The sequence below is a fragment of the Triticum dicoccoides genome, chromosome 4A (genome assembly GCF_002162155.2).
Source record: "Triticum dicoccoides isolate Atlit2015 ecotype Zavitan chromosome 4A, WEW_v2.0, whole genome shotgun sequence".
In the NCBI taxonomy this organism is placed as follows: domain Eukaryota; kingdom Viridiplantae; phylum Streptophyta; class Magnoliopsida; order Poales; family Poaceae; genus Triticum; species Triticum dicoccoides.
Window position 1 is genome coordinate 120250840 of NC_041386.1, and position 15530 is coordinate 120266369.

Below are 15530 nucleotides of genomic sequence, written 5' to 3' on the forward strand. Positions count from 1 at the left end.
CGCCTTCGGACCTACGTTACGTACTTCCTCCAAGTACGCCTTCCTTTGGACTCTTCTTTTTTTCTCTTTGGTCTCTGTGAGTTCGCTCAGGCACGTCCTTCCTTGCGCCGCCGTCGCCGCCGCAGTCTGTTGGTCGCGGTTTCCGGGGGGGCTGGGCGAGGCGGAGATGGAGGAGTACGGCGGGGGGGACCTGCTGGGCGAGGCCATGTGCGCCGGCGCGCGGGTGGTGGTGGTGGAGGACTGCGTGGAGGCGCCCGCCGCCTTCGTCCTCCACCTCCTCCTCAAGCGCGCGCTCGCCGCGGGCGGTGGCGGTGGCGCGGCGCTCCTCGCCCTCGCGCACCCCTTCTCGCACTACGACCGCGTCCTCCGCAAGATGGTAAGCGCCCCGGCCGCTCACCCGCATTTCCCCGAGCACTTCCCGTGCTTGCTACCACCCTTACCATAACCTAACCACGGTCTCTGTCTCACACACACTTGTTACTTGGTGAGTACTGCAGAGCTGTACCATGTCTTAGTTGAGAAATTATGTAAGCATGCGCTTACTTGCATCGATTGATCGGCTCGATGGGGCCAAAATCAAAGTGTATTGAGCTGTAAATAAATGGGTGATAGCCCATCAGAAAATTTGACAAGGTGATCTGGGTATAGAATCTACTCGTAGATAAATTCCTTCTCTAATCTGAATGTGGAACGGAAGTTGCTGTCGTAAATCAAACTCCGTTGCCGAGCATCATCCATCATAGCAGTGAACCATTGGGTTTAAGCATAAAGCTTGATGTCAGAACTGTATAGTTGTGTTGCCAGGAAGCCAGTACTGAGTGAACTGGCAGCAATAGCTCGATGTCTGTGACACTTCGGTATTTCAACAACCAGCTCATCCAGAACCAGAAGGTTTAGCAAGTTTGCACAAGTTAAATCTAACTTTGATTGCTGCACTGGAGGCTGGACTGACCATTCAGCAAACGTGTATTTTTTGATTTCTACCAGTATTGTGGCCTAGTTTAAATGTTGGACGGCTTATGACTTCGTCTCCTGAAATTTTCCAGGGCTGTAACTTATCCATGCATAGGAAGAGTGAGAGGCTTCATTTCTTTGACTTGCAGGCGTTCCCAGGCAAGCAATCTTTGAGTACCTTGTTTCTCCAAATGCTGCATCATTGTTAACAAGTCGCTGATTTGCATGCTTCTTTACTCAGGTGGAACAAGGGGAGGTGCCATTGCTGATAGCTTAGCTCAGCTGTATAGTGCTGTTCAGAGAGTGGTGGAGACATACAGGGCTGGAGAAAATGCAGGTCGGCTCACGGTTATGATAGATGATGTTTCACTCTTGGAAGTTGCTGCCAATGGTTCTGCAGATGATGTCTTGGACTTCTTGCATTATTGTGTGACACTTACGTCTGAGATGGTAAAACTGAATCTGCCAATCACTGCCAGTACTCTTTCTTCAGAGCATATTCACATTTTTTTACACCTTGCTTGTGTCTTGGCAGAATTGCTTGCTTGTGGTTCTTATTCATGAGGATATTTATTCAAGCGAGGATGGTGTGGGACTTCTGGCACATCTGCGCTATATTGCGGATCTTGTGATTAAAGCAGCACCTCTGAGCACTGGTTTAGCCGCTGATGTTCATGGACAGGTCGGTTCTTGATCACCACTCTGCATACTTTCGGTTCTTGGTTTGATTTTTTGAGCCACTATATATAGCTGTGAATTTACTCCAGCGAACATTGGTCTTATTGTGAATGATGGCACTTGGCACCGTCCATTTTATTTACAGTTGACAAGCGTTTCATTCTTTTGTCAACAGCTGTCAGTGGTAAACAAAGGAATGCTCATCGAGCAGAGGCCGGCGAAAGGGCAGAAAGTTTGGAACTTCCATTTTAAGGTGAAGGAAAACGGCGCAGACTTCTTCTACCCAGGGAGCAGACATTAGAACTTTGGCCACAGTAAAACTGCACAGCAGATATCACTTCAGTGATGCCAGTTGATGCGTCGCTCGTTATGTTGAAGTTGCCCTGTTTTAAGGAATATCATGGAAAGGAAAGTAACATTGCCTGGTTCAGGACTCGCATCGTTGCATCTCTTTTTGCCTTTTTTTAGGAAGTTTGTGTTGCCTTTATTCATTGGAAAAGGGGGTGTACACAACATTGTAAGCCTGTGATATGGAGTATTCGAGCAGACGCTAGGGGAACTGCAATGCCAAAACATCAGTACTCCCTTTGTAAAGTTGTGATCTAAAAGGTCTCATATTACTCCCTCCGTAAAGAAATATATGATCGTTTAAATCATTATACTCCCTCCGTTTTCAAATAATTGTCTTTCTAACCATCTCAAATGGACTACAACATACGAATGTATATAGACATGTTTTAGAGTGTAGATTTACTCATTTTGCTCCGTATGTAGTCACTTGTTGAAATCTCTAGAAAGACAATTATTTAGGAACGGAGGGAGTATTAGTGATTTAAACAAGCTTATATTTCTCTACAGAGGGAGTAGAAGTGAAGTGCAACCTTTTGACTTTAGAACACCACCTTGTCAGTTATATCAGCTTGGTCAAGGTTGAATGATTTAACATGCATTATGTATATAGATAGATATGAGTGACAACTTGGCTACTGGCTTGCTCCTTCTTAAGACTCTTCTTGAGTAAGACTAAGCATATCTATCTCTCCAAGAGAACTGAAGATCGCAAACCATAACGAGGGGTAACATGCATGGTGCTTACTACGACGGACGGCCACATAGATTAGATATTACAATTTTTTATCTGGAGTCAGCCGGCCAGGGACAATAATCATACGGGTGGGTCTTTATTTGTTGAGCACTCTAATGTGAGAGTCAATAACCTATGTACGTATGTAGTAACATTCGCTACAGAAGGGAGGGTCGTGTCATCTGTCTGCTGCTTGGCCTGCGTCATCTTCTTGTCCAGACTGTCGGACGAATTGCCCACGGACACGTGGCTGCTGCTCGGCAAGTCTCTTCCTGCTTTGGTACCGCACCTGAAAATAGCCAAGCAGATGAGGCCGTCAATACAAACCATCAGAAACGTCCAATGCATCAGCAGATAAAATCGCACTCCCCAAGGCACTATCAATTACATTTCCTACGCCTATGCTGCTACGCTATTCCGTTTGCTGGCCTGCCATTACATTTTTGGAAGCAACATAAAAACTCATGTTTCTCTCTCGCTCTTTCTCTTTTTGTTTTGTTTTGACAAAATTAAGCGTTTCTCTCTTTCAGAAGTAAGAAGTTAATATTCATCATCGTCATGACATAAATAACCAAGTAGGTTCTAGTTTGCGTCCAACTACTTGGAAAACATTCCTGGTCATTCATACTATACTAAATCAAACTGGAAGGGGCCTAATTTTTTAAGTCCCTGCTTTAGAAAGCATGTAGCTGAAAATAGATTTACCTTTTTCCCGAAGTTCCTCTCTTTCCGCTTCTGCCTGAATTTGTTCACTGCAGCTTCTCGTTGGCTGAGCTGATTCTGACATACCATGTCATTGCCACTACCGCTCGGCCCGCTCCCACTACCGTTGCCACCGCCAGCCTCAGTTTTGTCCATGGTACCACTGTCCAGGTTTGGCCTTGCAATATTGGGAGCGGAGCTACTTCCGTTTTGCGTATTGCTTCCATTATTGCTGCCTGAGACGCTCCCGTTCACACCATAGTTGGCAGCATGACCTTCCAGGGGTAAATCAGACGCATTGGATGAACCACACCGGGCGTTTGATGCACGGTCAATTAATGTCTGTTGCTGTGCCATAACATGGCGGTAATAGTGTGCATGATGGTGATGCTGCACAGAGCTTTGCTGTGCCTCACTTGAGTGGCCCACTTTCACTGCATTGGCAATTTCTTCAGCAGCTTTGTCCTTGCGTGCTGCGTCAGCTGGTGACACTCGGTGCTGCATCGGATGGAATGCTGAAGTCTGCTGGTTTGATTTAACAAGTGATGGTGACATAACTCTCTCCCTGTCTGTACAAGGCTTTGCGATGGCATTCTTGGTACTGGAGCCCATGTCATTGTTGTTGCTACTGCCATTTGAGCCCTGCTTTATTTGAGCAGCATCTGAATTTGACTCCATCTTGCAGGTGGAGTTCGTTTTCACAGCCTCTGAGCTGTTATCTTGAGGTGAACAGCTTCCCCGAAATGCTGCCCCACCTTGATCGGAAGCCATGGGAGTATGGTACCTTGCAAAATAAAGGACAGTTAGTACGCAACTTATTACTGTGTTCATAACTTAGTAACTATAGTGATGTTATGCTTTGCACCTGGTGAATGCTGAGATATTTGATCTTTTCAGAATACTTCGTTCATCATGGATTTCAGTTCCACATCTAGTTGTTTCCGATATATTCAGACCCAGCTCTTGGGATGGCATGTTGATGGGAGAATCGTTTTTCATTTCATTCCCGTTTGGCATCTTGGAGGAGCAGTCAGGTGCATCAGTGATTCTAGCAGTCTGTTTCGATTCTGTGTTTCTGGCTATTGAACTAATCAAATCAGCAGTTTGACTAGTTGGTTTGTCGATGACTATTTTGTTTACTGACTTGTTTTGACATGTGAGATTCTCATGCTGTTTTTCTGTTGGATTAACAGACATCTCATTTGGAGAAGATTGATACCCAAGACTTGAATTTCTAGGAGCGCCTATTTCTAAGTATTTCCCCATGGAGTCATCTGCATAAGAAGTGGCAGTTGGTTGACAGACAGTAAAAGGTGTATTTACTTTGTACAAAGGATACTGTTAGCATAAGATACCATTATTTTCTTTTTGATTATTGATGTTCCTTTTATTTGCAGTCGGCAACCACCTATTGCTGCCTATCTCTGATCTGGGGTGAATTACTTGCGCACAAGTACTATCAGGTGAATCTGCTAGATGATCAGAAGACACAAGTTGTGGGCTATCAATCTCCACAGCACGCTTCGTCCATGAACTCTGCATTTTAATATAGATCGGTGGCATGAGAATAGATTTCCAGAAGAGATTTCTTAAAAAACATTAGCACAAACGCTATCATTTTGTTACTCAGTTCTAAGGGTGGACTCAGGGTGAGACGTTAGAAGGTCTAAAATGCCCACGGTGAATCGGTCTAGGATCTGATCTGGGGTGAATTACTAGGAAGTACAAAGTATGTGCACGAAAAACTTGTACTTAACACATAGCTTTTCAACCAGCAGAGGTATTAATCCTATTAATTTTGGAAGAGTCAAACATTTGTTCTGAGTAGTATTCAACTAATACCCTTTATATTACATCTATCGCAATCTTCTGATGAGTAAGAAGTACCTTCCAATTTTAAGTAACCGACGTACCTGAGTGCCACTGCCATTATCACTGCCATCCCTAGCATTGGGCCCAACACTAAAGTCGTCATCAGCATCATCATCGTCATCGTCATCATCATCATGACTGCCGCCACTGTTGTTCTCATATTCATCACCAGCCTTCGGCTTGGAACATTTTTGTGTATGGATGCCACTTTCACTTCCACTGGACTAGATTCAGAAAAAGGCAAATTCCAGAGTGATAATCAGAGAAGATAAATAGGTAGGTCAAAGAAACTATGCCCTCGTGACTTTTGGGCTTGGTTTTCCGACATGAAATAAGCTAGACCAACAACAAGCAACTTACACTGTGGCATCGCCTCCATATATGCTGCCAAAGGGTCTTAAGTTCATTCTTCCGTATCGGCTTCACTAAGAAGTCAACTGCTCCCTTTGATAGACACCTAAAGACTGTACTCATCGAGTCATTCTTAGACATCACTGCACGGAAACAACATAAGCTTTAGAAGCTAAGAATATTTAAACTAAAAAATTAACAAGGACCAAAATAAGCGTATTAATCTGTTGGAGCAATATGGTTGAGCAGGAAAGCTACTTACTGATCACAGGAATGCCCTTGCAAATACTGTGACTCGTGATCTTACTGAGTAGACATAGACAAGGCATGGCGACCTCAGTTAATACAAGGTCAATACGGTTTTGCACATCTTCAAGATATTGCCATGCATGCAATCCATTCTCAGCAGCGATAACTACAAAGGAAAGATATGCATTTTACAATCAATGGACTGATGTAATTGAAACAGTTTCAAAGAAAAGCAATATTGATTTAGCTTTCACCTTTGAATATAAAAGGAAAGGCATAATTCTAATAGGAGATAACATAATGTACTGAACAAATTAACAAACACATCAAACATACAATTTACATTAGGAAGATCCATGACACTTGAATAAAGTTTGTATTTACCCAATATGGGTGTGGCTAGGTCTCACTCGACTAAGACTTAACCAAGTTTCAGTCAAGTGACATACTCCCTCCGTTCCTAAATATAAGTCCTTTTAGAGATTCCAATACGGCTACATATGGAGCAAAATGGGTGAATCTACACTCTAAAATATGTCTACATAGGAAGAAAAAGACTTATATTTAGAAACGGAGGTAGTAGTATATAGGAAGAAAAAGGAATAAACTAAAAAGAAATTTTTTGCACAGATCTCCATGCAAGATCAAACAAATATAGCATCGACTGAGATATAACCAAGTCTCAGTCGACTGAGACCTAGCAAAACCGTTACCCAATTTAGTGCAAGAAACTACTCAAAGATAACTAGGCTCAAGTTTGCAAAGTTCCTAGCTTCAGCTAGCTCGTGAGAGTGGGGATAAGTAAGGCCTTGTAAAATCACTTCAGTTGCACTGATTTCAATTAGCAGCAAGACCAAATGTAAGTTGGCTATTTGATTTTTCTTTCTCGGTGTTGGTGCTCACCTTGGCATCTTTTTAACAAAGTTCCTGGCCATTTATACATTCATCCATGTTAACAGTTAACAAAACTATGCTGACTGATCAAGATTGACCATGCCCATCAACTGATGCACCAAGACAGGAGCATTCACCATCAGGCACCTTCTTCCACTGAAGTAAAACTAATAGCCAGATCAACTAATTGCTGACTGGGGAATTGAATGAAGATCTCATATTCTAAATACAGGTCGGCATCATGGCGTCTTTAGCTATGATCAATTAGGATGTGCCATCAAAATCATTGCTCTTATTTTAGCATGCGCGATGCACTCTTTTTCACAACAAGCAATTTCAGTTCCCCCTTTTCCACAGTAAGCAATTCCAGTATCCCCTTGTTCTTTTTTTTTTTGGAAAAGGAGGATAACCTCCAGCCTCAGTATCCCTGTATAAATGTTGTGATAGATGTATGGTCGCACTATCAGTTCAAAATCAACTCGAAGTGAAATCTAAAACCGAAAGAGAGAGAACAAAATACAACAACATGAACACTCTGGCCTCTAACAGACCTACAAACTACAAAAGATCAAAATCGAATTTAATAATTTACTTGAAACTAGAGTTTAAATTTGCAGGGCATTACCTTCATAGCCACACTTACGGAGCAGAGCACGGACAACATGTCGGGTACAGTCATCGTTCTCCACCAGCAAGACCCTTAGGGCTCCTTTGATTCAAAGGAATTGCACAGGATTTTTGAAGGATTTGAACCCTTAGGAATTTTTTCTGTGATGCTCGTTTGATTCGTAGGATTGACATCCTTAGGAATTTTTTCATAGGATCCATTTGTACTACATTTTGGAGGAAAATTTACATCCACTCAAACCTCTTTGTAGAATTCCTTTGTTTCTCCTGCGCTATCAAACATTCTTTCAAATTCTGTAGGATACTATGGGACATGCCATCCTATTCCCGAATTTTTCTTATTCCTTCATTTTGACAATCCTGCGAATCAAAGAGGCCCTTAGTGTCTCCACCGGCAGGAACTTCTCCCAGCGGATGACCCGGCCTTGCTGCTGCTTGTGCTCGTCCAAGCCTGGCGGCGCACTGTGCGTGCTGGGCCAGTCCTCTTCCTTGCTGCCGCCCCTCCATTCCTTGTCCTCGTTTGCCTTGAGGGCATGGCCATTCTCTAAGGCGCCGTTTCCCGTTCCCCTAATATCACTGGTGGAAGGTCCGTCCGCGCCAGCTTGACCGGCGCTCACCATCAGCTGGATCCGTGGCGTTTGCAACTAGAGACGGTTGACAAACGACGGAGCATGCCCTATGCTGGGTTCAGATATGGGCATGCTGCATCCAACTAGTGGAATCTGCAACAAGCACGCATGGATCAAGGTCGAATCTATCACGAGCATGAGAAATGCTTCGAATTATGGGCAGTTCGTCGGCAATTGACACGCACACCGTACGAAATTGGTAAGGGTCGGCGCGCGATGCCAATGTTTGGAGAACGGATTTATCGTACAAAATTGGTACTTACTAGTTACTATAGCAAAGATGAGCGCAATTTAGAGATTATAGGAGCTTAAAAGACTGAGGAAATAGTCTTGGTGATGAGATGAAATTAGACTGCATCAGCAGTACTCGAGCTTTCAACAGGACCAGACAGGTAAACCAAGCGTCAAACTCCCACCGCGACTCAACCCCGACGAGGCATCTCTGAAAAAGCGCCTCACGGCGCTCCACCTGTGCCGGATTCCGGCGGCGGGCGGCCGAGATCCACCGGATTCGGAGGTCGTGAAACCCCCGCCCCAAAATCAGCTAAAGCGAACCCCCAAAAAGGTGGGCAGAGACGAGCGCTCGCGTTGCCAGAGGGAAGGGCGAGAGGGCGCGCACCGTGGGGGGTCGAGGCGCGGGCGGTGGCGGCATGGGCGTGGGCGCGCGAGCTTTGACCCGCGCGTGGAAGTAGCCGTGGATGTTTCCCACGACGCGGCGGGGTGTTACGAGGACCACCGGCCGAGAGGTAAAACTGAGCCTGGGCTCTGTCTGGGGGGAGAGGAGAAGTGGTGGTGCTGAAGGAAGGAGGGGGAGAGGAGAGGGGGGAAATAGATAACGGGGTGACCCTGACGTGGAGCAAGTGGAGACGGGGAGGGCCGGAGGGAGCGGGTGGGCCCCGCGACCCGCCGGGATCCGACGAAATCTAAAGCCGCGCGCTCCATCGGCCCGTCAGATCCGCCCCGGGGAGCCCCGACACGTGGAGCGTGGCGTGGGGCTCCGCCGCGGCCGGGGCGCTGCCGGGTGGCCCGGGCGACGCACTTCGGTAGGTCGGGTTGGCGGCTACTGTAGTTGACAGTGGGCTCGCGAGGTGCGCCGCAGGAAAGATCGTCACGGCGTAGCTTTGTCACGTCTTCACGGCGTTTAGGCACGGCTGGTTTTGTTTTTTCTTTTTGTGGTAAGGAAAGGGATGGGATTGGAGGCTGGAGAGTGATCTGTGGACTAGAGTACGGTTTTACCTTTTCTGGCTTCGGTTTTTTTGGCTCAAAACAGGAACGCTTCGTCTCATCCACACGTTTTGAGACCTCATCCAATCGCCTTTTTTTTATACATAAAAAAGCATGTTTTCCTTGTTTCTAAAATAAGCTATTTCTTAATCAATCTGAGCCGCACACTTTTGAGCTTGTTTTTCTATTACCCGTCGGTTTTAAAATAAGTGTCGTGGTTTCAATTTAAATCTTTTGACTATAACCACTAGACTTGTTTTGGGACGGAGGCTTAGTTTACGGTTATTTAGTTGTGTTGTGCTAAGTTTCATTTATAGTAAATTGTTAATCTATAAGTAGTGATTCCCTCGTAGAAACAATCTATAAGTAGTGACCTCATATGCCTTTAACATATTTATATTTTTTATTGTTTCATTATATTATATTACCAATCTTGTATATTTTATATTATTTTATATTATTTTCGGGAATTAACCTATTAACCTAGTGCCTAGTGTGAGTTGTTGTTTTCTACTTGTTTTTAACTTTACAGAAAATCCATACCAAACGAAGTCCAAACACGACGAAACATTTGAGATATTTTTGGAACATAAGAGACCCTGGAAGTTTCGAGGGAGTCCAGAAGAGAAACATTGAGACGGCAAGACAACAGGGTGCACTGTTATCCTACGGGCTGCTCGTGGCTCCATATGACCTAATTCCAGTGTTATAAATTCCCAAATATTGGAAAACCCCTAGAAGCACCAACGAAACAACTTTTCCGCTGTCACAAATCTTTGTTTTTCCGCGATCCCATCTGGAGGTCTTTTCCGGTACTCTACTGGAGGGGAAATCGATCACGGAGGGCTTCTACATCAACTTTACTGCACCTCCGATGATGTGTGAGTAGTTCCCACAGGACCTATGGGTCCATAGTGATTATCTAGATCTCTCTCTCTCTATATATATATATATATCTCTCTCTGATCTTCAATGCAATGTTCTCCTCGGAGTTCTATTCGATGCAATCTTCTTTTGCGGTGCGTTTGTTGCAATTCGATGAATTGTGAGTTTATGATCAAATTATTCATTGAAAATAATTGGGTCTTTTTTTAACTTTATTATGTGTAATTGTTATAGCTTTGCATTTCTCTCCGATCCATCCGTTTGGTTTGGCCAACTAGATTGATTTATCTTCAGGGGGAGAGGTGCTTTCTAATAAGTTCAATCTTGCGGTGTCCTCACTCTATGACAGGAGGGGTAACAAGGCACGTATTTGTATTGTTGCTACTAAGGGGAAAACGACATGGTTTAATCATATTGCTTGGTTTTATTCTGTATACATTATGTCATCATACTTCATGCATTACTCTGTTTGTCATGAACTTAATATCTGGAGAGGCAAGCATAGAAGCGCTCTCGAAGTGGAGTAACAGTAGTAGATGCAGGCAGGAGTCGGTCTACTTGTGACAGGCGTATTGCCTATATACATGATCATGCCATGAATAACGTCATAACTATGCACTTTTCTATTAATTGCATGATAGTAATTTGTCCACCCATTGTATGCTATTTTTATGAGAGATGGCTCTAGTGAAAACTATGGCCCCGGGGTGTATTTTATTCATGTTACTAAAACTCTAAGTACATTGCTACAATTTATTTTATTTTATTTTACTTTGCAATTTATTTATCTACTACTATGAGATTTTATCCTTGCAATTAACAAGCATAAAGGGTTTGACAACCCTCTTGCCCGCGTTGGGTGCAAGTATTTTCTCTTGTGTGTGTAGGTACTGCTTAAGGTTGTTTGCATGGATCTATTATTCGTTCTATAACCTTGGTTCTTTGCTGAGGGAAATACTATCCGCTACTATATTGCTTCTCCCTTCCTCTTCGGGGAAAAACCAAGGCAACTCACAAGTAGCAGAAAGAATTTCTGGCACCGTTGCTGGGGATACTTCATCAAACAACTCAAGGTTCCTTCATACACATTATCATTTGCTTCTTCTACTTTTTATTTGCTTATTTGCCTTTATTAATCTTGTTAAAAAATTCAAAAACACAAAAAAATCATTTTCCTTGCTTGCTTGAATTGCCATTATGTCTCAAGAAAACACTAAGTTGTGTGACTTCTCGAATAATAATAACAATGATTTTATTAGTACTCCAATTGCTCCTCCCGCCACTAGTGTGGAGTCATATGATATTAATGTTGCATTGCTAAATCTTATTATGGAAGTAAATTTGATGGAAATCCTAATGAAGATGATGCATCCCATCTTAATACCTTCGTTGAATTATGTGATATGCAAAAGAAAAACGATGTGCATAATGATATTGTTAAGTTGAAATTATTTCCGTTCTCATTAAGGGACAAAGCTAAAACTTGGTTTTCATCCTTACCAAGCAATATCATTGATTCCTAGGATAAATATAAGGATGCTTTTATTGCTAAATATTTTCCTCCCGCTAACATAATATCTCTTAGAAATCAAATCATGAACTTTAAACAACATGAGCAAGAACATGTTGCACAATCTTGGAAGAGAATGGAATTAATGATTAAAAATTGTTGCACTCTTATGGATGATATACAATTTTTTTATGCGGGACTAAACTTTATTTCGAGAAAACTTTTAGACTCTGTTGCAGGTGGTACATTCATGGGAATGACATTAGGAGAAGCCACGAAGCTTACTAATAATATGACAGCAAATTATTCCCAATGGCACACCGAGCAAGCTCCAACTGGTAAGAAGGTAAACTTTGTTGAAGAAGTTTCTACTCTCAGTGATAAAATGGATGCTCTATGCTTACTAGAAAATATGCTCATGTTGATCCTAATGATATCCCATTATCCACTTTGATTGAGCAAAATAATGATGCTATTGATGTGAATTTTGTTATTAGAAATAATTTTAATAACAATGCTTATAGAGGGAATTTCAATCCTAGACCGTATCCCGGTAATCCCTCTAATAATTATGGTAATTCCTATGGTAATTCATATTATAATAATAGGGTACCTATTGAGCTTGAGAACAACATTAAATAATTTATTAGTTTTCAAAATATTTTTAATGCTATGGTAGAAGAAAAACTAAACAAAGTTGATGATATGTCTAGAAACATTGATATAATTGCTCATGATGTGGATACTCTTAAAATTAAATTTTGCCACATAAAAAGGACGAAATATCTGAATCTCTAAAGTCTATCCAAGTTAATATGGATGAAAGTAGAAAAGGAATTGAAAGGATGAGAGCTAGACACAAATTTTTAGAAAAAGCGCTCGCACCCGGTTTTTATCATAGCAATGATGAAGACATTAAAATGATCGGTGAGTCACATGTTGAATCTTTGTTTATTAATATAAAAAATGATGAAAAGGGGACTGAAGATGAGTCAACTTTAATTAGAAGGCGTCCCAATTGTTCGGAGGGTGATGATCTTAGTGATAAAAACAACAAAAGTGGGTTTGAAGAGGTCAAAACTTTAGATAGGATGCACCCACTATTTTGGATTACAAGGACTTTAATTATGATAATTGTTCTTTGATTGAATGTATTTCCTTGTTGCAATCCATGATTAATTCACCCAATGCTTACGAACAAAATAAAGCTTTTACTAAACGTATTGTAGAAGCCATTATTAAAGGTCATGAAGAAAAGTTAGAATTGGAAGTATCAATACCAAGGAAATTACAGGATGAATGGGAACCTACTATTAAAGTTAAAATTCAAGATTATTAATGTAATGCTTTGTATGATCTAGGTGGTAGCGTCTCTACTATACCAAAATCTTTATGTGACGTTCTATGTCTCACCAATATGGATGAATGTTCCCTCAATTTGCATTTACCGGATTCAAGTATTAAGAAAGAAATGGGTAGGATTAATGATGTTCTCGTAATTGCTAATAGAAGTTATATACCCGTGGATTTTATTTTGCTTGATATTGAATGCAATCTACCTTATCCTATAATACTTGGTAGGCCTTTCCTACGAACCATAGGTGCAGTTATTGACATGAAAGAAGGAAATATAAGGTTCCAATTTCCATTAAGGAAAGGGATTGAATACTTCCCAAGGAAGAGAATTAAACCACCATATGAATCTATTATGAGATCCACCTATGGATTTACTTTGAAAAATGATAACACTTGAAACTATACATTATGCCTAGCTGGAAGGCAACTTAATAGTTATCTTAAATTTTTGCTTTTACTTTCTGTTTTAGTGTGATGACATGATTTTTTATACTATAATGATTGTGTTTTTATCTTTTAATTAGTGTTTGTGCCAAGTAAATCCTTTGGGATGATTTGAATTATAGTTGAATTGATTCTGTGCAAAAACATAAACTTTTGCGCCTAGTGCGGGAATTTTCAATTTTCAATTTTTACTGGAATGTGATAAAATTCTGAAATTTTTACAAAGTAGTGAGACACAAAGTTTTTACGTGTCGTAATTTTTCAGAATTTTTGGAGTTATAGAAGTATGGTTTTAGTTCATAGCATTATAGACCATTCTGTTTTAGACAGATTCTATTTTTTATTGCATATTGTGCTTGTTTTAATGATGCTATGGATTATATCAGGGGGGGGTATAAGTCATGGAGAAGTTAGAATATAGTATATAATATGCAATAATAATTATGAATTGGTTTACAACAGTACCTAATTCTATGGTTTATCGATTATACTAATGGATCTCACGAGGTTTTGTTGAGTTTTGTGTGCTGAACCTTTCAAGTTCTAGGTGAGTTTACGATGGATAAAGGAATAAGGAGTGGCAAGACCCTAAGCTTGGGGATTCCCAAGGCACCCCAGGGTAATATTCAAGTAAGACTGAAGTGTCTAAGCTTGGGGATGCCCCGGATGGCATCCCCCCTTTCGTCCACCATTCATTTGTATGTTTACTCGGAGCTATATTTTTATTCATCACATGATATGAGTTTTACTTGGAGCGTCTTGCGCTATAGTTTTATTTTGTTTGTTAGTCTGCCACAATCATTGTTTACTGGACACACCTTTTGAGAGAGACACACATTCATCATGATTTTTTAGAATATTTTGTGTGCTTACTTATATCTTTTGAGCTAGGTAGTTTCTCATATGCTTCACTTATATCTTTAGAGCATGGTGGTGGTTATATTTTATAGAAATGATTTTCACTCTCATGCTTCACATATCTCTCTCTGAGAGTCTTAAATAGGAAGTGGTAATATGCACGGTTATGAGACTAGTCCAAGAATGATAGGTATATAAGAGTGATATAATAAAAAAATCATGTAGATCACTAAATATGGAATGTATGATTTAATTATATTGATGTAGTAATATAATGGTTCATGATCATTCGTTAGTAAAAATATCGATATTAAAGCTTGTTATGTATTACTCATTTAAGTGTTTGTCATGGCATGACAGGGATGTTAGAGCATTTTTATTCCTCATTGAAATACTTTGTGCTATATGAATCGGGGGTGCGCGATGGTTAACTCCTACCAACCTCCTCCCTAGGAGCATGTGAGTAGTACTTTGCTTTGAGGGCTAATAAAACTTCCATGAGAAGTATATGAGTTATTTATGTTTAAGGTGAGCTCATGGACTAATACGACACTCCCATCATCCTCATATTGCTAGCCTCTCCGGTACCTTGCATTGCCCTATCTCACTTCGAGAGTTGGTGCAAACTTCGTCGGTGCATACAAATCCTATGATATGATACACTCTATCACACATAAGCATCATTATATCTTTCCTCAAAACAACTACCATACCTACTTATCATGGCATTTCCATAGCCTGTCACATCCCAGATATTTCCCAAATCTAATGTGCTAAAAAATCACAGGGAATTAAAATTTTCCTAGGAAATACCAATCAATGCCTAGGGGTTGCTTGTGATTGATTTTGAATTGCTTGTTGTTGCTTGGTTGCCTAGAAGGGATAAAATCCCAATGCAACCAGTAGAAACCCTAGCAAGCCTTGGTAGAAACCAGACCATTTGAAATACCATTGGGCATAAGGTTAACCTTAATAAGTCCCAAGAATATCCAAGCCAAATAATTTTTTTCCTAAAAAAGATTTGAATTGGTTTTATTTTGTAATCAATTCAAATCAAGGGGAAATTATTTAAAATGGCTTTGCATTTATTTCGGCGGGGAATGATGAAGGAAATATGCCCTAGAGGCAATAATAAAGTTGTTATTTATATTTCCTTATATCACGATAAATGTTATTCATGCTAGAATTGTATTAACCGGAAACTTAGTACATG

The 15530-nt window shown here is 41.1% G+C and overlaps 2 protein-coding genes across 4 annotated transcripts; one reads left to right on the forward strand and one right to left on the reverse strand.

Moving 5' to 3' along the window:
• The first annotated feature begins 81 nt into the window (after positions 1-81).
• On the forward strand, positions 82-2288 carry LOC119285347 (elongator complex protein 6-like). The gene is made up of 5 exons (XM_037564597.1): positions 82-376; positions 1047-1113; positions 1196-1404; positions 1490-1636; positions 1808-2288. The coding sequence occupies exons 1-5, from the start codon at positions 167-169 to the stop codon at positions 1931-1933; spliced, it is 759 nt and encodes a 252-aa protein (XP_037420494.1). The 5' UTR covers positions 82-166; the 3' UTR covers positions 1934-2288.
• A 279-nt stretch (positions 2289-2567) lies between these two features.
• LOC119285348 (two-component response regulator-like PRR73) lies at positions 2568-8842 on the reverse strand. Of its 3 annotated transcripts, none has more exons than XM_037564599.1 (10): positions 8660-8842; positions 7795-8133; positions 7410-7488; positions 5904-6056; positions 5651-5784; positions 5332-5514; positions 4774-4954; positions 4284-4692; positions 3422-4202; positions 2568-3005 (listed from the first exon to the last, which is right to left on the reverse strand). In XM_037564599.1, exons 2-10 carry the CDS (start codon positions 8029-8031, stop codon positions 2895-2897), a joined length of 2268 nt encoding a protein of 755 aa, XP_037420496.1. In that variant the 5' UTR covers positions 8032-8133; positions 8660-8842; the 3' UTR covers positions 2568-2894. The 3 variants fall into 3 exon arrangements, with proteins under 3 accessions (XP_037420496.1, XP_037420495.1, XP_037420497.1); XM_037564598.1 differs by having other exon boundaries at positions 7410-7483; positions 7790-8133; XM_037564600.1 differs by lacking the exon at positions 8660-8842 and adding an exon at positions 6794-7211 and having other exon boundaries at positions 7410-7927.
• Positions 8843-15530: the final 6688 nt, after the last annotated feature.